The sequence below is a fragment of the Dasypus novemcinctus genome, chromosome 13 (assembly GCF_030445035.2).
Source record: "Dasypus novemcinctus isolate mDasNov1 chromosome 13, mDasNov1.1.hap2, whole genome shotgun sequence".
Taxonomy (NCBI): domain Eukaryota; kingdom Metazoa; phylum Chordata; class Mammalia; order Cingulata; family Dasypodidae; genus Dasypus; species Dasypus novemcinctus.
The window spans coordinates 102002447-102015792 of record NC_080685.1 but is presented as its reverse complement, the minus strand read 5'-3'; the positions used below and the strand labels follow the sequence as shown (position 1 = coordinate 102015792).

The window sequence follows — 13346 nt, the reverse complement described above, 5'->3', positions numbered from 1 at the left end:
AATGCAGAATTTGGAAAAACTAATCAAATATGGCCACACAAATATCCTAAATCATTTCAAGGAGATATAGGATATTAAGGGGAAACTGTGTGAGCAATAGAAGAAACTGTAAACATTTAAAAAAAAATAGATTTTATGGTAATGAAAGACTCAATAGAAAAAAAATTGAAAATACACTAGAATCATACAACAGCAGATTTGAACAGGCAGAGGAAAGAATTAGAGAACTGGAAGATAGGACATCTGAAGTTGCATAGACAGAATAACATATAGAGAAAAAATGAAAAAAAAAAATGAGCAGAGACTCAAGGAATTGAACGATAGTATGAAACACATAAACATATGTGTTATGGGTGTCCCAAAAGGAGAAGAGAAGGCATAAAGGGCAGAGGGAGTGTTTGTGAAAAAATGGTTGAAAATTTCCCAACTTTTATGAGGGGTATGAATGTTCATGTCTGGTAAATGCAGCATTTTCCAAACAGAATAAATCATAACAGAACTATACTAAGACCCATCCTAGTCAGATTGTCAAATGCCAAAGATTAAGATAGACTCCTGAAAGCAGCAGGAGAATAAAGATCCATCACATACAAGGGAAGCTCGATAAGATTAAGTGCTGATTTCACATCTGAAACCATAGAGGCAAGGAGGCAGTGGGATGACATAGTTAAAGTGCTAAAAGAGAAAAACTGCCAGCCAAGACTTCTGTATCCAGCAAAATTGTCCTTCAAAAAAATGAGGGAGAGAGTAAAATACTCACAGATAAACAAATATTGAGCAAATACACCAAAAGAGTCCTGCCATCAAGAAACACCAAAGGAAGGGGACTTCCAGGAAGACGGCATTAGAATAAGTAGACAGGATTAAACTTTCTCACAAAAACAATGGAGAAAGGGCAAAAAGATGACCAAGGGACATGCTTCAGTGCTCTGCAGACCAGGAGGGTACTGTGCACCCCCTCCCCCCCAGAAAGGTGAAGGTCAGAGAGATGAAGAAATCAAAACAAAAACTATGAGTTACTAGCCACCAAGGCTAGGAAGGGCACCCAGCCCCACACTCAAGGTAAACAGACCGGATAAACTTTGTGGCTTACAGCAGCCAACTGTAACTGAGGGGTAACTGAGAAGAGGGAGGGTGTGGCAGAGGACAGAGAGTGATTTCTCTTCAGTGAATCTCGCCAAAAGAATATGCTTTGAATCTTGGCTCTGGCCAGACCAGAATCACTGGCAAGTAGAGTTTGAAAGAGTCACCTCCCTGGAAAGATTTTCCAATTAGCACAATCTGCTGGCCTGCTGGGAAATGGCAAAGAGAAAAACTGCTTTTAGGTTTCTCTTGCCCCAGGCCCTTTGATCTGGTTTTCACTTTATTAGTGAGTCCCTAGACCCATTTTGATAACTTAAGCTGGGCGATGTCAAAGACTTAGAATAAGTTGAACCAAAAATCAAAGAAGAGCTATGAAACAAAACCACTAGGCAAGAGAGGGAAATTGACTATCAGAGTAAATTCACTAAATTATTTAGATGCCTAAACATCAGCAAAAAATTATAAGGCATACTAAGAAACAGGATTATACAGCCCAACCAAAGGAACAAACCAAAAATCTTAACAAGACACAGGATTTATGATAGCTAATCAATGATAATCACACAAATCTCTTAAATTAATTTAAGAAGTTAAAGAAAAATATGATTAAGGGACACTGGGTGAACATAAAGAGCATTTTGAAAGCCTGCAAAGAAAAGTAACAGAGCTTATGGGAATGAAAAACACAATGGATAAGATTAAAAAAAATCAGATGAATATAACAGCCAATTTGAAATGATGGAGGACAGAATTAGTGAAATTGAGGACAGAGCATCTAAATTTGAAAAGACAGGAGAAGAGAAAGAGAAAAGAATGTAAAAAATGGAACAGGGTCTCAGGGAATTGAATGACAACATGAAATACACAAGCACGCACATTATCGATGTCCTAGAAGGGGAAGAAAACAGAAAAGAGGCAGAAAGAATATTTGAGGAAATAATGACTGAAAACTTCCATCCTTATAAAAGACATAAATATGAATATTCAAGAGGGACAATGAACCCCAAAATGAATAAATATTAATAGATCTAATCCAGAATGGCATTCAGAATGACAAATACCAGGGATAAAGAGAGAATTCTGAAAGCAGCAAGAGAGAAGAAGTGCACCACATGCAAGAGAAACTAAATAAGACTGACTGATGATTTCTCATCAGAAACCATGGAGGTGAGAAGAAATTGGTATGATGTATTTAGTGTACTGAAAGAGAAAAACTGCCAACCAAGAATTCTGTATCCAGCAAAATTGTCCTTCAAAAATGAAGATGAGTTTAAAGTCTTCACAAACAAACAAAAACTGAGAAAGAATGTTATGAAAGACCATATCTGCAAGAGATACTAAAGAGAGTGTTACAGTCTGAAGGAAAAAAACAAGGGTGGGAGACTTAAAGAAGAGTGTAGAAATGAAGATTAACTAAAAGGGTAAAAAGACAGACAATACTAAAATATGACAATGGAAAGCCAAAAGAGAAAATGGATGAATAAGTAATGCCTTTAGAGTAATAGCACCGAACGTTAATGGATTGAATTCCCCAATCAAAAGACATAAACTGGCAATGGATAAGAAAAATGAGCCATCTATATGATGTCTCACCTCAGATGTAAGGACACAACTAGGCTGAAAGTGAAAGGTTGGATAAAGGTATAACACATAAATAGTAATCAAAAAAGATCTGGAGTAGTGAGACTAATATGGGACAAAATAGATTTAAATGTAAAACTGTTATAAAAGATGAAGAAGTAAATTATATATTAATAAAAGGGGCAATTGACAGGAAGAAGTAACTGTTTTAAATATTTTGGCACCTATCCTGGGTACCCCAATATAAATGTAGGCACATACTGGTAGAACTGAAAGGAAAAACAGATGTCTCTGTACAGTTGGAGACTTCAATACACCACTTTCAACATTTGATAGAACATCTGGACAGAAGTTCAGTAAGGAAACAGAGCACTTGAATAATAAAATAAGTTAACTAGACTAAACAGATATTTATATTGCAGTACATCCCAAAACAGCAGAATATACATACTTTTCAAGTGTTCATGAACCCTTCCCCAAGATAGACCATATACTGGGTCACAAGACAGGTCTCAATAAATTTTAAAAGATTGAAATTATACAATACACTTTCTGTGATCATTATGGAATGAAGCTGGAAATCCAAAACAGATGGCAAAAGGGAAAATTCACAGATATACGGAGATTAAACAACATACTCTTAAATAATCAGTAGGTCAAACAAGAAATTGCAAAAGAATTCAGTAAATATCTTGAGATGAGTGAAAACAAAAACACAACAAATCAAAACTTATGGATACAACAAAGGCAAAACTGACAGGGAAATTTATAGCCCTTAATATATATATTAAAATAGAAGAAAAAGCTAAAATCAAAGACCTAACTGCACAACTAGTGGACCTAGAAAAAGAATAGCAAACTAATCCCAAACCAAGGCAAAAGAGAGAAATAATAAAGATCAGAGCAGAAATAAGTGAAATTGAGAACAAAAAAAACAAAAGTTGCTTCTTCAAGAAGATCAACAAAATTGACACATAGCTGGATTGACAAAGAAAAAAGAGATAAGATGCAAATAAATAAAATCATAAATGAGAGGGGGGACATTATCAATGACCCTGCAAAAATAAGAGAGATTGTAAGAGGAAACGATGTACACCAACAAACTAGACAACGTAGACAAAATGGGCAAATTCCTAGAAACACATGAACAACCTACACTGACCCTAGAAGAAATAGAAGACCTCAACAAACCAATCTCAAGTCAAGAAATCAAGACAGTCATCCAAATCCTCCCCGAAATGAAAAGCCCAGGACCAGATGGCTTCACAGGTGAATTCTACCAGTCATTCAAATATGATCTAATACCAATCTTATTCAAGTTCTTCCAAAAAATTGAACAGGAAGAAATGCTACCAAACTCATTCTATGAAGCCAACATTGTCCTAAACCAAAACCTTATTAAAGATCCTATGGAGAAAAGAAAATTACAGACCAGTTTATCTAATGACTATAGATGCAAAAATTCTCAACAAAATACTTGCAAACTGAATCCAAAAGCACATTAAAACAGTTACACACCACGATCAAGTGGGTTTTATCCCAGATATGCAAGGGTTATTCAACACAAGAAAATCAGTTAGTGTAATAAACCACATTAATAAATTGAAGAAGAAAAATCACATATCCTCTCAATCAGAGCAAAAAAGGCATTTCACAAAATACAACATCCTTTCTTGATTAAAAAACACTGCAAAATACATAAAGATAGAAACACTGATGAATAAAATTTAATTGCAAGTCCAGAAATAGACCCTCAGCTCTAGGGACAACTGGTTTTTGACAAAACTACCAAGTCCACATTACTGGGACAAAAGAGTCTCTTCAACAAATGGTGCTGGGACAATTGGATATCCATAACTAAAAGAATGACAGAGGAACCCCATCTCACTCCCTACACAAGAATCAACTCAAAATGATCAAAGACCTAAATATAAAAGCCAGGCCCATAAAACTGCTAGAAGAAAATGTAGGAAACATCTTCAAGAGCTTGTCGTTTGTTGTGGATTCTTAAACCTTACACCCAAAGCATGATCATTGAAAGAAAAAGTAGGTAAATGGGGCCTCCTCAAAATTAAACACTTTTGGACCTCAAAGGACTTTGTCAAAACAGTGAAATGGTAGTCAACTCAATGGGAAAAAATAACTGGGAAATCACATATCTGATAAGCGATTAATATTCATGACATATAAGGAGAATCTACAACTCAACAATAAAAAGACGACTTAATTTTTTTATAAAATGGGCAAATGACCTGAATAGATGAGAGACAAAACAAACCAGGGAGCTGAGGTGGCTCGAACAATTGAACACCTCTTTCCCACATGGGAGGTCCCAGCTTTGGTTCCCAGTGCCTTTTAAAAAGACAAGCAGACACATACAGCACACAATAAATGGACACAGAGAGCCGGCAGCAAACCACAAACAACGAGGAGGGTTGTAAATAAATAAAATAAATTTTTGAAAAAAGATGTCAGGAAGCAGCAGTGGCTCAATCAGTTGGGCTCCTCTCTACCACAGGGAAGACCCTGGGTTCATGTCCAAGGGCCTCCTTATGAAGGCAGGCTTGCCCCCATGCTGCAGAGAGCTGCCAGCCCTCAAGCACCGCGGAGAGCTGACTTTCAAGGTGACGCAACAAAAAAGGAGACAGGCAAAAATGCAGAATGAGCAGCGAATGGATACAGAGAGCAGACAACAAGCAAGCAGCAAGAAGGGAGGGAATAAAGCAAGAAAGAAAGCAAGAAAGAAAGCAAGAAAGAAAGAAAGAAAGCAAGAAAGCAAGAAAGCAAGAAAGCAAGAAAGCAAGCAAGCAAGCAAGAAAGAAAGAAAGAAAAAGAAATACAGACACAAAAGAACACACAGCAAATGGACACAGAAAGCAGACAGCAAGCAAAAAAGCCATGGGGCGGGGGGCGGGGGGAGAAGATTAAAAAAATAAGATGTCAGTTCTACCCAAACTGATTTACAGATTTAATGCAATCCCAATTAAAAAATCACACCACCCTTTACAGAAATGGAGAAATTAATCATCAAATTTATTTGGAAGGGTAAGGGACCCCAAATAGCCAGAAATGTCATTTAAAAAAACAAAGTTGGAGGACTCTCATTTCCTGATTTTAAAGCATATTTCTTAACTACAGTGGTAGAAACTGCATGGTACAGGCATAAAGATAAACATATTAACCAATGGAACTGGATCAAGAACTCAGAAATAGACCCTCATATCTATGGTCAAATGATTTTTCACTAGGCAGTCAAGACCACCCAGCTGGGCCAGAACAGTCTATTTTACAAATGCTGCTGTAAGAACTAGATAGCCATATCCAAAATAAAGAAAGATGATTCCCATCCCACATTTTACACAAAAATTAACTCAAAATGGATCAAGGACCTAAATATAAAAGCAATAACCATAAAACTTCTAAATCGGGCAGCGGACTTGGCCCAGTGGTTGGGGCGTCCGTCTACCACATGGGAGGTCCGCGGTTCAAACCCCAGGCCTCCTTGACCTGTGTGGAGCTGGCCCACGCACAGTGCTGATGCGCATAAGGTGTGCCGTGCCACACAGGGGTGTCCCCCACATAGAGGAGCCCCACACGCAAGAAGTACGCCCCATAAGGAGAGCCGCCCAGCGCAAAAGAAAGTGCAGCCTGACCAGGAATGGCGCTGCACACACGAAGAGCTGACACAACAAGATGATGCAACAAAAAGAAACACAGATTCCCGTGCCACTGACAACAACAGAAGCAGACAAAGAAGATGCAGCAAATAGACACAGAGAACAGACAACCGAGGTGGGGTGGGGGGGAGGAATAAATAAATATTTTTTAAAAATAAAAATAAATAAATAAATAAAACTTCTAGATGAAAATGCAAGGAAACATCTTCAAGATCTTGTGGTAGACAGTAGTTTCTTAAACTTTACACCCAAAACATGAACAACGAAAGAAAAAATAAATGGGATCTCCCTAAAATTAAACACTTTTGTTTTTCAAAAGAATTTGCCAAGAAAGTAAAAGGGCATCTACTCAATGGGAGAAAATATTTGGAAACCATATATCTGGCAAGGGTCTAATATCCAGCATATGTAAAGAAAACCTACAGCTCAATAATGAAAAGACAACCCAATTTTAAAAAGGGCAAAAGATTTGAACAGATAGAGAAAGTACAAATGGCTAAAAAGCACATGAAAAGATACTTTTTACTAGCTTTTAGGGAAATGTAAATCAAATCAAAACAATGAGCTATCATTTCACACTTACTAGACTGGCTACTATTGAAAAAAAATGGAAAAGTACAAATGTTGGAGAGGATGCGGAAAAATAGGAACACTAATTCACTGCTGGTGGGAATGTAGAATGGTGCAGCCACTGTGGAGGACTGTTTGGTGGTTTGTCAGGTTACTAAGTATAAAATAAAACAGGCCAATATGGCAATCTCTTGATCTAATGCTTGCACTTTTGAACCTTATTCCTGTAATAATGAAACTAAGCCTAAGATACCTCTTGAATAATTCCTTGTTACTCAAATTGGCCTCTCTCTAAGCCAAATTCTAAATAAACTCACTACCTTCCCCCTGAAATGGGGCAGGACTCCTGAGGATGAGCCTCCCTGGCACTGAGGGATTATTACCAAGCATTAATCATTGATGCATTTGGAAAAAAGACCTTGACCCAAAGGAAGATATATTAAATAAGTAGAGTTTTTATAGCTGAGAGATTTCAAAGTGAGTTGAGGGGTCATTCCAAATGTTATGCTTACACTGGTCTCAGGCAGATTTCACAAACTGCCACAGTAAATTCCCTTAACAAAAGTGCTCTCAAGATCTGTGGTTGACACTGGGGTTGGTGTATACCCAGGAGACCTGAATCTCTGTACTGTCCATGTGACAGCCAGGCCCTGAGCCTCAGCGACTTGTAACTCCTACCATCTGGTTTATTGGACTTACCCCGGCCAGCTAACAGGGAGGTGAAGAAGGTCAACTGCACCAAGGAGCCAAGAGTGCCTACAACTGCAAGCAGAATTGCATCCATCATCCATGTGGAATCTAAGCCCCCTCTTGATGTAGAGGGGGACTGGATATAACCATCCCAAGATCCACAGGATGGAGTAATAGAGTATGGATTAGAGCAGACTTACTGGTGTCTACTGTGGAACTACTGTGATTAGTAATGGAAAAAATTGTAGCATTGATGTGGAGAAAGTAGCCACAGTAGCTGCTGAGGGTAGGGAGAGGGAAGAAGAGATATGATGTGGGGGCATTTTCAGGACTTGGAGTTGTCCTGGGTGGTACTGCAGGGACAGATGCTGGACATTGTGTGCCCTGCCATGGCCCACTGGGTGGAGTGGGGGAGAGTGTAAACTACAATGTAAACCACTATCCGTGTGGGGCAGCAGTGCTCCAAAATGTACTCACCAAATGCAATGAATGTGCCATGATGATGAAAGAGGTTGTTGATGTGGGAGGAGTGGGGTGAGGGAGATGGGGAGTAAATAGGGACCTCATATTTTTTTAATGTAACATTTAAAAAAAAATAAAGAGGGAAAAAAAAAGAGTGCTCCCAAGGGCTTTCAGGCTGTCCAGACACCATGACCATCCACACATAGCCTCACAAAATCAACATCCCCTCAGCAGGCCCTATTTGCAAATATATGAAAATCTATTCCCCAAATATAATGTGGTTCTACTCATTATAATTCCCCTAATCATGATTCTTCTACTCCTTTTATTTGAACCTATACTATTGAATGTCCCTCTTAAATATACTTCTCAGAGTCTTAAATCTTCATGTTGTTTGTGTGCCATTTGAGCCCCAAAACCCAGCAGAGCTGGAGCCAACTCCTAATCTCCAGTTCTTGGAGCTTTCCCTGGAAAACTAACAAAATAGTGATGATGTACAATAACCATCCCCCAAACAAGGAGTATCTTCAACTGCAAGCAAAACAATTCTTTTCCTCTGCTTCATAATACCCAAGTCCCCTCTCAGTCTAAAGCAGTCAGAGTGGTTATCTTCCAAATCCCCCAAGATTGAGGAATGAACAAAGTAAGGGGAGAGTGTAACCACAGACCAAGGCAGATTTATTGTTATTGTAGTTATTATCTTATGTTAATGGAGAACGGTAACACTAATATTAAAATAAAATAAAATATTATTTATCCAATTACTTAATTTCTTAGAGAAATTCTGCCTTTTGAAAAACCAAGTGTGTTTTTGTGTGCGTGGTATGAATGACTCTTCCAACATCTAGAGTCAAATAGAATCCATTTAAATGATATCATTCAAACAAGCTAAGGTTAAATAAATAGACATAAAAACCACTGTTCCATCATGACTCATAGTATTGCCTTACTCAACCAATGGTGGGTGATGATGGGCTGTAAAGTAAAAAGGTAAGGCAAGATAGTTGAATGAGAAGGGGAGGAAAAAGGAGGCAAGGAAGGTGTGGAGATAAAGTTTGTTGAGAATCATTTAGTTCCAGGTGCTGTGCTAGGTCCTTTAAAACCTTATCTTAACTTACCATTAAAGCAAACATATAAGTCTGATCACTTCTCAGATGAGGAAACTGAATCAGATATGTCAAAGTAACTTGCAGTGGTAAGGGAGACAGATTCAAATCAAGCCATCTTCTAGGGGGCTGAGTGTAGAATATACCACGCAGTGTAGGAGCTCCTCGCAGAGTTCTCCGAACCCTTCAAGCCATCCTTCCACCTGAAATGTCTTTCTTCATCATCCTACTAAAGACCCAGGTCAAGCTGCAAGTCCTTAGTGCAGGCTTCCTAAGTCCATACTTCTCTCTCCCTTCTATTCCTAAGGACCATCGATCACCACTTCTACCATGTGACAGATGCATTTGGACACCATCCCATCTCCTACTAGACTGAAATAGCCTTATGAATATAACATTCTTCTTTACCTTTACCTCCTTATTTGGATTTAGCACCTTAAAAGTAAATAAAAAATATTTGTTGCAGTGAATTAGGCAAGGTCTCAGGACAGAGGGCAATTTGTCCAACTCTCCAATCTCTTCCTACTGCCAGTCATAGATTTAAGTCATTGACACTCATTTAAAATTATCTATTTCCATTAAGAGAGTTCCTTACTTTTATCTGCCCACTTGTATACAAGGTCTAGATTTTGAAGGGATTTTAAGAAGAGAATAGCTTTTTCTACTTACTGACACAGGTGCTTTTGAAATTCATATTTCAGATTGCTTTACCTGCCAGAAAATACTGTAAGTATTGAATATGAAAAGTAACAAGCCTTACTTTTTAATGAAGACAAGTAAGCACTCAATGATGCTATGATAAATTCCATTGAGACCAATTTAGAAGGAAAAGTCAGCCTTTTCTAGACTTGAGCAGGAACTGAAAGCTGACAATATCAATGCTGACCAAACTTTATTCATTCAGGCAATCATTTATTTATCAAAATGTATTTGCTAAATCCCTACTAATAGCCAGGCAGTATACTTGGACCTGTACCTATAAAGACAAACAACAGTCTTTCCCCCCAGGAATTTGAAGCTTATATGAAGAGTAAGAGAATTAAGGACATCACCATGTGAAAAATGGTCTGCATGTAAGTACCATGATGGAAGTAAGGATAAGAGGCTTTTGAATAGTATTGCAGGGATACCTATCCCAAACTAGAGAGATTAAAACAGAATTGCAGAAGACCCTGATACCTAAGCTGAGAACCGAAGGACAAGTAGGAGCCTATCAGGTTGGGGAAAGATAGAACTAGCAGAGAGGGCTACATGCGCAAAGCCCAGGAAGCAAGATAAAGCCCCGCAGGTTTTAAAACAAGTATCATGATATCCTCGTAGCACAGCATAGGAGAGAGGAAGTGGGGAGAATTGAGGTGAAAGAGGAGGGGTCATATTAACAACTAATGAGTTTCGACTTTTTGCATCAATGAGTGGCTATTAAAGCTCTCTAAACAATAAAATGACACCATCATCTGTACATTTTTGAGGGATTACTCTTTCAGCTATTGAAGAAATGAAGTAAGGCAAAATATGTATGGGAATGTAAGCAACTAATAAGTGAAAAAAAAATCCGTATCACCCCCCTCCCAAATAATATGTTATTGGAAAAATAGTCCCATGTAACATGCAGGATGATTTTGAGCCAACCAGTTAAAAAGATAAAATAAAGAAGAAGTAGAAATTCTGAGAAAAACTAAAAGAGCTCTGAGACGTGAGAAAGACTGTCGAGGAAATACAAAATTTCAGCAAATGATTCCTTATGTGTAAAGCCAAAGAATGTATTTTTAAAGACTGAAATCATCTTTGAAAGACTGGGCCTCCCTGAAAAATCAAGAAACAAGAAGAGATGAGAGAGTGCAAAAGGAAAGAATGAAAAGCAGTGGAGAGGGAAGCGGATGTAGCTCAAGTGGTTGAGTGCCTGCTTCCCATGTACGAGGTCCTACTTTCAATCCCCTGTACCTCAAAAAAAAAAAGCAGTGCAGAAAAGAATCAGGAGGGCAGCATGGAGAGTAACAGCAGCCAAAATCAGTGGTTTTGGCTTGAGGGTAGGGGATGCCTGTTATTAGTTATAAACAGATAATCTGTGATAGCAAAGACACCAAAAACTAAGGTAGGTGACTAGTCCAGGCTAGCCAGTCAGCTCAGCCCCAGAAGGTCACTGAAGCACCCAGATTCCTTCTGCTGCATTCCTCACCAGGCGTCTGTGTGGTGCGACGTGCGGGAGCACAGCACCCTGGTCCTGCTCATTGCCAAGAGCATAGGAATGAAATGGAATGCATGGGATACCTTCTTTAAAAGGTGCTGCAGAAGCTGCCGGGTAATTTCCAGACCCATGCCACTGTTGAGGACTCTGTCATGTGACTACATCAAGCTGCAAAGAAAGCTGGGAAATGTAGTTTCTAATCAGGACATCTCTGTTCAGGAAGGAACGGCGCTCAGGGGATCCGCCAGTGGTCTTCTTACAAGGGGCAGAAACTCTCGTACCAGGGAAAATGAAGAAAGAAGACAACTCCTTACATTTGTGTAGCGATTTATGTTTTATGAAGTTATGCCACATAAATTATTTCATTTCATTTTCCTACTAACTCTATAAAACTGGCAGGGCAGGGTTTATTGTGAGGAGAAGCATGTAATGAGACTGTGGCTTAAATAACACAAATGGCTGCACTGAATATTAACCCCATGTCCAAGTAACCGGGGCCAAATGGACAAGAAAGAGAAACTGCCTCACAAAATAAATAAATGGATAAGTGGATATAGTTGCTCAAAACATATAAAAACTTAGTAAGTGGAAATAACATACAAATAAATAAACTTTCAAGTAATTTTTTTTTGTTAGTTTGTAGCACTTTATACTTCTGGAGTTCTTAAAACTGCACTAAGACTTTTGGGACACTCTTAAATCACAAGGGCCATTGCCTTGTATGATTTTGCCAGTCCAGAAATCTCAGCAGGTTGGTTTGGTTGATTTTTAGTCTTGTTTTCAGTTCCATGAATGGTGGGAGAGGGAAGGAAGTATGCGGTAGAGTGAGCATTTATATTCATTAACATGGTACCATGAAACCTAAGTTGTCAAGTCCTGTGCCTCATAAAAACTACAATATAATGCATATAATAATAATTTAAGGAAACAATACTAATAAAGTAATATTAGCAAGATAAAGGAATAGTTGTTAAATTTTATAATTAAAAAATAATTATAAAAGAATGTTGTTGGCAATTCTGCCTTGTACAGAAATAATAGGTATATGAACTTGTGAAACATTAACATCTAATTGTCGATTAGTCTAGTGTTTGTGTTTTCTAATCCTTTCTTTAATGTATCCATATTTCTCTGTTCAGAAAAATGAATTCGATTTTAAGCAGTTCCATATCTCAGCATCTAATAAACACTACGATGGGTTTCATAATGTTGAAATGAAAGATTTTATTTTATAGTTTTATTTACACACGATGGGATTAGAGGTTTTTTTGGGTTTTTTTTTTTTTTTTTTTATAGTATATGTGTGCTGCTGAAGTGGGCAAAAGCATTATTTATTTTTTTAAAAGGCTTAAAGGTTTTAGTATTCATTCTCTCTCTGATGGAAGAAAAAAATATACCAAATATAAGATATGGGCTATAGTTAGTAGTAATATTTTGATGATGCTCTTTCATAGTTTGTAACAAATGTTTTATAACAATGCAAGGCATTGGTGGTGGGTGATATATGGGAGCCCTGTATGATGATATGCATGTTTGTATTATAAGTCCACAACCTTTACAATACACTTATTGTTTATGTATGTCCATTTATGGATGATATATTTCAATAAAATTAAGAAAAAAATCTACAAAAATAATTCACTGTCTGATTGTTCTCTTTTCAGATGTGAATGTGGAGCCCTACATGAATTATGAGTATCGGATTTCTGCATGGAATAGCTATGGGCGGGGATTCAGCAAAGGTATTAGAGCCAGCACTAAGGAAGGTGTGCCTGAAGGAGTGAGTCCCCCAGCATGGATGAAAATGCATAATCAGGAAGATGTAATACTCTTAACCTGGAAGAAACCTATACAACCAAATGGTATCAAGCTACTTTTAAAATAGAGACAATATAGTTCTGTAAATCCATAAGGAAAATGAAATAAGTGTAATCTACACTTAATTGCCATGCTTCTAACCACTGAAAACTATTTGCCAATAAAAGGAACTTC

General features: G+C 37.9%; 1 protein-coding gene across 1 annotated transcript in view; it reads left to right on the top strand.

The window, feature by feature from the left end:
* USH2A (usherin) overlaps positions 1-13346 on the top strand; it is an 838570-nt gene that overhangs the window by 683828 nt on the left and 141396 nt on the right. Inside the window, exon 52 of the mRNA XM_058275221.2 lies at positions 13019-13216. Within this exon, the coding sequence (XP_058131204.1) occupies positions 13019-13216 (198 nt within the window). The remainder of the gene's footprint in view (positions 1-13018; positions 13217-13346) is intronic.